Source organism: Myotis lucifugus, unplaced genomic scaffold (assembly GCF_000147115.1).
Source record: "Myotis lucifugus unplaced genomic scaffold, Myoluc2.0 scaffold_896, whole genome shotgun sequence".
Classification (NCBI taxonomy): domain Eukaryota; kingdom Metazoa; phylum Chordata; class Mammalia; order Chiroptera; family Vespertilionidae; genus Myotis; species Myotis lucifugus.
The window spans coordinates 99,637-108,938 of record NW_005871944.1 but is presented as its reverse complement, the minus strand read 5'-3'; the positions used below and the strand labels follow the sequence as shown (position 1 = coordinate 108,938).

The following is a 9,302-nucleotide window of genomic DNA, read 5'->3' as shown; positions in this document are numbered from 1 at the left end:
TCCTACTCCCGCTCAGGCCCCAGGCAAAGTGCCACCTCCTCCAGGAAGCCCTGCCCAACAGCCCATGTGCCGCATGGCGTTCGCTGCACATCAGACCACACGTGCAACAGGGCCATAGGTCTGACTGGAGCCTCGGATCCCTCTCACCCAGCGCCTCCGGCTGGGACGCGTAGGCAGGCATCCCTCACGGGCTCGTGGCGAGGCTGCTGACAAGCCCGCCGACCACCAGTCATAGAACAAGCGCAGCACGTGCAAGTGTGCACAGGACACAGTCTCTGATAGTCACATCGCTGTTACTGTTCATATGTTTACTATTTATACTTGTTATGGGGGAGTATACTCTTCCTACTTATAAAAGAAAAAGTTTGCTGTAAAACAATATGCCAAGCTAAGCTGGCAGCAGCCTCATGCATCTCTTTACTGCATCTCTTCTTTTTTAAAAAATATTTTATTGATTTTTTACAGAAAGGAAGGGAGAGGGATAGAGAGTTAGAAACATCGATGAGAGAGAAACATCGATCAGCTGCCTCCTGCACACCCCTTACTGAGGATGTGCCCACAACCAAGTACATGCCCTTGACCGGAATCGAACCTGGGACCCTTGAGTCCGCAGGCTGATGCTCTATCCACTGAGCCAAACTGGTTAGGGCTACCGCGTCTCTTGAGCAAATCATTTTCTCTGGCGCTCGATTTATTCTTGTTGTTTTGTTCACTGTGGCCGCTCAGCAAACAAGTCCACCGCCGATGCCAGTGAGAGACACACTGAGTGACGCCCGGGGAGGAAGGTAGAGATGACGAACAAGGTTGCAGAGGTCGAGAGCCAGGCCACTGCTCGCCAGGCGGGCATCACCTCAGCCGCGACCTTGAACAAGAGCAGAGAGAGAGAGCTGTTGAAGCATCTGCTCCCCCCATGCCTCGGGACCCACGGATCCAGCAGCTTCTCTCCTCCCTGGAGCAGCGCCCGGGCCTGGAGGGAAGGCCGGTCACAGCGGGTCCCGGGCACCAAGGTCACGGCCACCGGACACGTTCGCTGGTTTAGAGAACGGCCAGGCCTGGCGGAGGCTGAGGCTGCTGGCTCTGGGCGGTGGGAGCAACTCAGCGCCCGGCATTCACTCCCCAGTGAGCGTGAGCGCGGCTGCGAGTGCTGCTGGGGGGCGGGCGGGCGGGAAGCTCCAGAGAAGCTGATGGTAAAGAAAACGAGGCCGGGACTCTTCCTGTGGATGGAGCCGCCCTTCCTGGGGCGCCGGGAGGCCCTGGTCCACAGGGAGGCCGCAGGCCGGTCCCGCTTCTAGGAGCGAGAACAGCCTTGCCCGGGGCCAGGGCAGGGCCCCAGTGGAGACCCTGTGTCTGGCACCGTGAGACCCCTGGACCTGCCGAGCAGTGAGCATCCTGGGCGCCGGCTCCTCTCCCAGATGCCGCCTCACTGCCGGGCGGCGAGACGGGGAAGGGCTGCGTGGGGAACAACACACTTGCAGGATGTGCCTCCTGTGGACAGGTGCCCTTTGTGGGTGCTCTTCACCCCGATCTCCAAGGGGTGTGCATCCTTTCAACCCCCTCTCTCGCCAGGAACCGCGGGGGGTGCAGCCTTAGGCGTGTCCTGAGGCCGCCCTGTGCCTGGCTGCTGCGCAGCTGAGGGAGGACGGGTGCCACTCCAGGGTGACGGCGTCCATGCTGCACCCAGAGCCTCGATGACTGTCACTCAGGAGGAGACACTCGAGAGGTTCGTCCATGACGTCAAAGGCCTTGCCAAGCACGAGGAGCTGCCAGCGCAGCAGCTGCGGCTGAGAGGCCCAGGGCTCCCTGGGCGTGGAGGGGCCTGCGGAGCTCCTAGCGGTGGGTGCTGAGGAGCTGAGAGGCCCAGGGCTCCCTGGGCGAGGAGGGGCCTGCGGAGCTCCTGGTGGTGGGTGCTGAGGAGCTGGGAGGCCCAGGGCTCACTGGGCGTGGAGGGGCCTGTGGAGCTCCTAGCGGTAGGCCCTGAGGAGCTGCCGAGGGAGGAGCTGTTGGACCTGGAGCAGGAACGCGGAGCTGAGAAGAGCCAGAGAAACGGAAGCTGCAGGGGAGGGAAAAGAAGAAAACCCCCAAGAAGACGCGCAGTGAAGAGCTCAGCGGACGCTGTTGCAGAGCTCAGCGAGCTCCTGGAAAAGTCTGGAAGCACCTGGCAGGAGAGGGCGGGTGCCTGCTAGTTTCCATGGAACTGGGAGTCTCCTGACTCCCTCCTGGCCCCGCTCCATCTTGGGCTGACAGCCGACGACTGAGCCTCCTTTGCTCAAACCTCTGACAACTACAAAGCACCGGAGGCCGGAGGAGCCAAAGTAAGCGGCTGCCCACGGGTGCGATGGGCTGGGAGGCACCTTCCCTTGCGGAGGCCGTCGCCTGTTTCCCGGCAGCTTTGCTGCCGCCTCAGAACAGACAAATCGTGAATGAGCAGGATGTTGAATGAGCTACAGTGGTCGGCAAACTCATTAGTCAACAGAGCCAAATGTCAACAGTACAACGACTGAAATTTCTTTTGAGAGCCAACTTTTTAAAACTTAAACTATATAGGTAGGTACATTGTCATTAACTTAATTAGGGCACTCCTAAGGCTTAGGAAGAGCCGCACTCAAGGGGCCAAAGAGCCACATGTGGCTCGCGAGCCGCAGTTTGCCGACCACAGAGCTAGAATGTTGCAAGAGCATAGTAAGCACCTACCTCGATATGGAAGTACACGTATCGCGAGCTTTCCCAGCGGGCAGCGGCCTGGTGCAGGGCCTGGGCAGCTACCGGCAGCCAAAGGGGGAGAAGGCACTTAGCAGTGAGCCTTGACTGGGTGAGCGTCACCTGCTGAGCGGCTGCCGGGGGCCTGGACGGGCCTCCTGCTGTCCCCCATCCTGAGGCGGGTGCAGGCACAGGGCCAGCAGAAGGGGGCCCCTTTGTGCGGGCAGCTCACCACCCAGGCCCTGGGAGCTCTGCCTCACGTAACACAAGGGCCAAGAGCACCTGGTTTTCATGGCAAAACCCCACCCCAGAGCTCCTTTAACATCTGTTAATTAAGTGCAATAAATTTTTCTAGAAAATGGCAAAAAAAAAGTTTGAAAGCATGGACCCCAACACCAAAAGGTTTTCATTGAGAGAGGAATGTTCATGGAGCATTGTATGCTTGCAACATAATCTATGATTCAAAAAAGAAATAAATTGCCCTAGAGGTGCTCAGTGGTTAGAGCACTGGCCTGTGGACTAAAGGGTGTTGGGTTTGATTCCCAGTCAAGGGCACGCACCTCGGTTGCAGGCTCCCCCCGGCCCAGGTCAGGGTGTGTGTGTCTCTCTCACATCGATGTTTCTCTCCTTCCTCCCTCCCTTCCACCATCTCTAAAAATCAATGGAAAAATATCCTTGTGCTTAAAATAATTAAAATAAAATAAACTGAGCAAATTGCCACTGACATAGTTCTGAACCAAGTGACACCTTCCTCAAGGCGGAGTTGGGTCCCAGTGGCTCTGGCCCAGGAGAGGCCGGTACAAGCTGTATGACACAGCTCTTGTTTTCAGAGCCCGAAATGCAGCTGCATCTTGCACAACACGGGGTTCCCCTTGGCAAGGGGGGCGGTGACTGCGGGCACCGGGCCGCGCAGGCGCTGACGCTGCTGGAATGGCTTGTTTACAGCTCCCACTGACTCAGCTCAGAGGCAGTGCTCCGAGGGAGCCCCGCCCGCCATGCTCCCCTGTGTCCCCCCCAAACTTCTGCATGAACCCCAGGCCATACTAGGCCCTGCGTCAGGTCCCTGCCAGACAGGCCCTGGACCCACAGTCTCACAGACAGAGCCCGACTTGCAGGGCTCAGGAGATGAAGAGCTGGTGGACCTGTCCTGCCCTAGGCCTGCCCCTGGAGCCTGCGTTGACTCCCCTGTATATCAGGGGCAAGAAGGGGACCCCTTTAGGGACTGGGGCCCTCCATCAGCACTGGCCAGGTGGCAGCTGGGACCCTCATCTCCTGCTGAGAGGACCCCAAGGGCAGGCGCTGCTGGGCCAGGGAGGTTCCTTCTCGGTCCCCTAGCCCCACCCTGTCCGCTGTCACCTCCTGGGGGCGGGAGGGCCTGCCCTGGCCTCCTGCTCCCTCTCTCCTTCAAGGTGGCTGGGGTTTTGAGTGTGGAAGGTGAGGGTGAAGAGCCAGGACAGGGAGGCCTGCAGCAGGAGCCAGGCCTGGACACCGCGGGTCAGCCGGGCGTGAGTGGACGCGGTGCCCTGGGGTGCACGAGGACACCCTCAGGCCCCCGCCCTGAGCGGGAGATGCCTGCCAGTCTCTCTCTGGTACAGACCTGCTCCCTCACCCCTACCCCATCTGTCCGTCTTCTCCTGTCTGGCATTTATGTCTGTCGATCGTTCACCTATCATCTATCACTTATGTATCCACTTCTCTTTCCTCTGTTGATCAAGTATTCAATTATCTTCCCGTATCTATCCATCTTTCACCTACCATTCAGTTACTCTATCATCTGAGTCCATTCATCCATCATCGTCCATCTTTTACAGAAAGAAGGCTAAGCATACAGTCCCCTGCCCTGTCCCACTCAGAACCCCACTCAGGTTCCACGTGCGGCTCCCTCCCCACCCGACCACTCCAGGCTCCCCCAAGGCCAGTGCAGGCCACAGGCAGGGCTCGCCCTCCACAAGGCTCCCTCGTGAGCCCTCCCCAACCCCCTTCTCTCTGGTGTCCCTCCAGGACACCCCACACACGTGTGCATCTCTTGCTTCTTAGACCCTCACTCATTCTTGGGGTCTCTCATGTCCCCTGGGAGGACAGCTGAGCTGCAGGGCGGCGCACGGGAGAGGTGGGAGGAGTGGAGTGTGAGGGTCCAGGAGGAGCCCTGAGAGTTGGCTCTGCTCCGCCCCCTCTCTGGGCCTCAGCACACATGGATGAGTGAGAATGCTGTAGACACCTACTGAAGACCTACTGTGTGCCGGACACAGTCCATGGGTGGGGGCACCCGTGGGGAGACCCGGGCCGACCAAGGTCCCATAAGTAGAAGCACAGGCATGAATGGGGCCACGTCGCCCCTCTCTGGCTGAACTCCGAGTGGGGAGACTGGTGGGCAGGATGGTTGCAGCCTGGTCTTAGGCCGGCATGGCGAGGGTGGGCGGGGCTCAGACAATGGCCAGGGGGACATGGTGGCCAGTGAGTCCAGCCCACAGCCCTAAAGGCCAAGTAAACTCAATGGCCCCCTGTGATAGTGACAAGTAGAGGGTCGAAGGCCTGGGGAGGACTGCAGGGCTGGACACTGCCCCAGGAGGTGGCGGCACGTTCCAAGGCCCAAGACGGGGACGTCTGGAGTGAGGGTCAGGGCTGGAGTGGCTGTTGAGGTTTGAGCGGGGGGGCTGTGTGTTGGGAGGTGGAGGCCATCATTGCCTGGTGGGCACCTTGGGGGCATTGGGCTGTCCCCAATGCCCCCAGCACCCATGCAGGCCAGCCTGGCTTGGTGGCCCAGCCCCCCATCTGAGGCTGCCCCCCGGCTGCGTCCGCACAGACTTCCGGTCCTGGCCGAAGAAGGAACCAAGCCATGTGCTGGCCACATCGGAGGCGCTGCCATCGCTCCCTGTGGCTGCGGGCCACAGGCCACATGGGATAAGGTGCAGGTGGCGTTTGCTTGGACACTGGGATGGCCAGGAGCGGGGCTGAGGGGCTGCAACAGGGCACATCATCGGCTGGCACAGGGCCAGGGGGCGGCGGGGGGTAGAGTCCACAGCTGGGAGCCTGAGAGGGGAAGGTAAGATGAGACCCACCCAGTGGGCAGACCCACCCCGACCCTGAGCCAGGCCCAGAGGCGTCCCCTCGCTCACCTGCCCACTGGGGGCAGTAACTGCTCTTGCTGCCCCAGAAACCTGCCTGGGCCACGTGCCCAGCAAGGCGGTCAGCAGGTAGGGCGACTCGCAGGGACAGCTTTGCTGGGCAGTGCTACCCAGTGTGCCCGAGGAGCAGCGCCCAGCTAGGTGCCCACGCGCAGATGCCCCAGCCTGCAGCCCCGAGTGGTGGAGCGAGTGGCCAGCCACCGTCCTGGCTGCCTGGCACGGGGAAGGCTCCTGCACCCACTTCCCCAAGGGCAGACCCCGCGTCCTGGAGCTGGTTCCTCTGTGCCTCGTGCCTCCGGAAACCTCCATGGAAAACACAAACTCATGATTCCTGGGTTGACAAATATGCTTCTGTTTCCCCAAAAGGGGGGGGGGGGCTGGCAGAGGGAGACAATCACAAGAGGACCCACCGGGCCAGGCCGAGGCCCACAGCCTGCTCTCCATGCGTGTGCCGTGTACAGAAGAGCTGTGCATGTGCATGTGTGTGCGTGCAGGCATGACTGCCTGTGCCTGTGCACCTGTGGGGCGGGCGGTGGAGCCCCACGCTCGGCTTCTGTGTGGTCCTGGGCTCCAAGCCTCGGATCCCCCACCTGTCAGAGGGTGGCGACAGGCCCAACAAGGGGAGGGTGGTGCCCATCAGGCCCGTGGGGAGCCGGCGTGTCTGCAGCAGAGCCGGAGCAGTGAGTCCCGGGAGCAGTGCCGGGCCCCACACGTGATGCTCACCCTCATGCATGAGCTACTCCCACAGCCCGCAGCCGAGGCAGCTCCTGGGGTCTGTGAGGCTGTGTTGGCACAGGCCAGGCATCTGCAAAAATTGAACCTCTGCCCACCCAGCCACTGCCCACTCTGCCCACTTGCTTTTCCTGGACCTCACCCACAGGGGCCTCCTTTAGAAACCATCTCCACGGGACCCCAGGCCCCCCAAGCAGGGCCGCCTGGCTCGACCCGGGTCCCAGCACTTTCGGAACCTGCTTCAGCATTTCCCGTGCTCATGCCGGATGTCTCGCCCACAGGCACTTCTGTTTATCCATCCCTTGGTGCCAAGCTGACCTTCTTGCCCCACAGGCCAGACGGCAGGGTCACCTGACCATCTTAAGGGACCTGGGTGGGTGTGGGGAGAGGAGGAGTGAAGACCACAGGGGTTCCCCGGGATCCCAGGCCCCCACCAGGAGATGGGGGAGCAGGGGTCCCGGTGGAGGAGATAAAGGGCAGAGAGGGCTCAGGCCCTGGCGGCCTTGGGGTGAATGGAGGGAGCTGGGGTTCCAGCCAGGTGAGGTGAGAGCCCTCGAGACAGGCCAGGCCCCAGAGAGCACCAGGCCCTGTTGGGGGCTCTCAGCCCACCTGGGGCAGCCCCGCTCCCCTTGCTCTCCTGACAGGAGGGCAGTCACGATGGAGAGTGGGGGGGGGGGGGGGGGGAGACGGTGAGCGCTGGGACTGCCTGGCCGGTCAGGGGCCCAGGCGGAGTGCCCGGGAAGAGCCCCAGCAGCTGCCTGCCACTCTTCCCCCAACGCGAGGAGGCTCCAGTCTAGGCTTCTGACCCCAAATGCCCCCAAAGTTGATGTGGGGACCAGCCACGCCTCCCCAACCCTGACACAGGCACCCCAGGCCGTCGCCTTACAAACTCGCCACGGGCCTGGGGCCTGAGAAGTGCCAGGAGCCCTGAGCCGGGCAGGGCAGGTAGGTCCCTCTGCTGTGAACAGCAGCCGGTGCAAGGCCTGGCCGGCCGGCGGGGGCAGTCAGGCCGGGAGCCCACTTCTGGGAGGTTGCAACTGAAGTGTCTTTTATTTTTTTCAATCCTCGCCAGAGGATACGTGTTTATTGATTTGAGAGAGAGAGAGAGAGAGAGAGAGAGAGAGAGAGAGATAACATCAGTTGCTTCCCGTACTCGCCCCAACTGGGGATTGAATCTGCAACCTGGGCATGTGCCCTGACCGAACCCAGCCGCAACCTTGGCGTATCGGGACCGCGCTCCGGCCACCGAGCCACCGGCCGGCTGCAGGGAAGCTGTGGAGTCGGCACAGTGTGCGCTTCACTCACGGCCCCGCCAGATGGGGAGCACCGGGGAGGCTCCCAACAGAGCGGAGGATGACCGCAGTGACCCGGGCCACGCCTCGGGCCTGGGCTGCGGGAGCTCTTCGACCCATTCTGTGAAAAGAAGACCCTGGGGCACTGAGACCCGAGACTCTGTCTCCACCGGGAAACCTGCCTGGAGATGCCAGGCGCCAAGGAGCCGCCAAGCTCCCGGCCTGGAGAAGGCACGTGAGGCGTGAACCAGGCCGTGGCTGCCTGCAGAGAGGCCAGCACAGGCCGCCGGGCCGGGAGGGAGCTGTGCTGGAAGCCGCACGGAGGAGCAATCATTTTATTGGTCGTTTGTGCTTAGAGAAGCGGGGCTGGGGGGAGGTGGGCATACGGCGGCCCCGGGGAAGCTGCTGGTCCAGGCTCCGGGCAGGAAGGACAGGGGCCACGAGCCCCCAGCGGTGTGTTGGCTGAGGGGGCATCTCTTTGTCCTTCTGGAAATGTCCCGAGACTAAGGCTGGCCTGGCCCCTCCCCCCGCCCTCCTCGGGCCTGCTGCGTGTCTGTCCACATGGCCGTCCTGGGGGTCCAGTTCCGCCTCTGGCCTCGCTGCCCCTGCTTCAGGGGGAGGAGCCACGGATGGAGCAGGACTCACTGGCGAGTGTCCTCCAGCCCAGTCCTGGCTCTGGCATTCGCAGGGGTGCAGCGCCCAGGCCGGGGTCCGCGGCCAAGGCAGCTCCTGGGGTCTGTGAGGCTGTGGTGGCACAGGCCGGGCATCTGCAAAGGGCAGCAGAGCGGTGAGGGCTGCCAGGCCAGGGGCCCCGGGGTGTCCTGTGACCCTGCCTTAGTGGTGTCCACGGTGTCGGGGCCACTCCGACTCCAGAAAGGCCCCATTCTGACCTGGCCAAGCCTCAGTTTCCCCTCCGGAGTCACTGAGGGCTGGAGGGCCTGGCCCCAGCACACTGACGGGGACCCGGGGAGCAGGGCCGGAAGGAGCCCCAGGCTTGGGGAGAGTCAGGGTCATGTTTGAGGACACACTGGGCCATTAATCCCTGGCCTGGTCATCATGCCATGAATAAGGGAGCATGCTGGCGTCCAGGTGCTCTGTGGGGTTCCCACGCTGCCATGGGCATCCCTGCTGGACAGGCAGCTGCCCGTCAGCAGTCCACCCTTCCTCTGGTCAGTCAGGCCGCACCGCCCTGTGGTGTGCAGCCCTGGCCGGGGTCCCGAGTGCAGGACCCTTGCGTCCCGTGTCCCGTGGCTGCCCTCAAGTCAGCAGAGTGACCTCCTGAGTCTGCCCTGGCGACACTCAGGGTGCTCCGCACAGCAGGAGGCCGCTGGCCTCCCTCGGCACCTGCCCAGCGGGGTGCCTTGCAGGCGCTTAACCTCTGAGCAAGGGGAGGGCTGCATGTGGTGGGATCGCTCCGCTGCAGGCATCGCCCACGAGGCCCGGGCAGAGGCGGACG

General features: G+C 62.4%; 1 protein-coding gene across 1 annotated transcript in view; it reads right to left on the bottom strand.

Annotated features, from left to right (window-relative positions):
* Positions 1–1,586: 1,586 nt before the first annotated feature.
* LOC102439215 overlaps positions 1,587–9,302 on the bottom strand; it is a gene marked incomplete at its 5' end in the record, with an annotated part of 8,955 nt that continues 1,239 nt past the window's right edge. Inside the window, 4 exons of the mRNA XM_023747513.1 lie at positions 1,587–1,781; positions 2,692–2,759; positions 2,821–2,870; positions 8,492–8,613. Of these exons, the coding sequence (XP_023603281.1) occupies positions 1,587–1,781; positions 2,692–2,759; positions 2,821–2,870; positions 8,492–8,613 (435 nt within the window). The remainder of the gene's footprint in view (positions 1,782–2,691; positions 2,760–2,820; positions 2,871–8,491; positions 8,614–9,302) is intronic.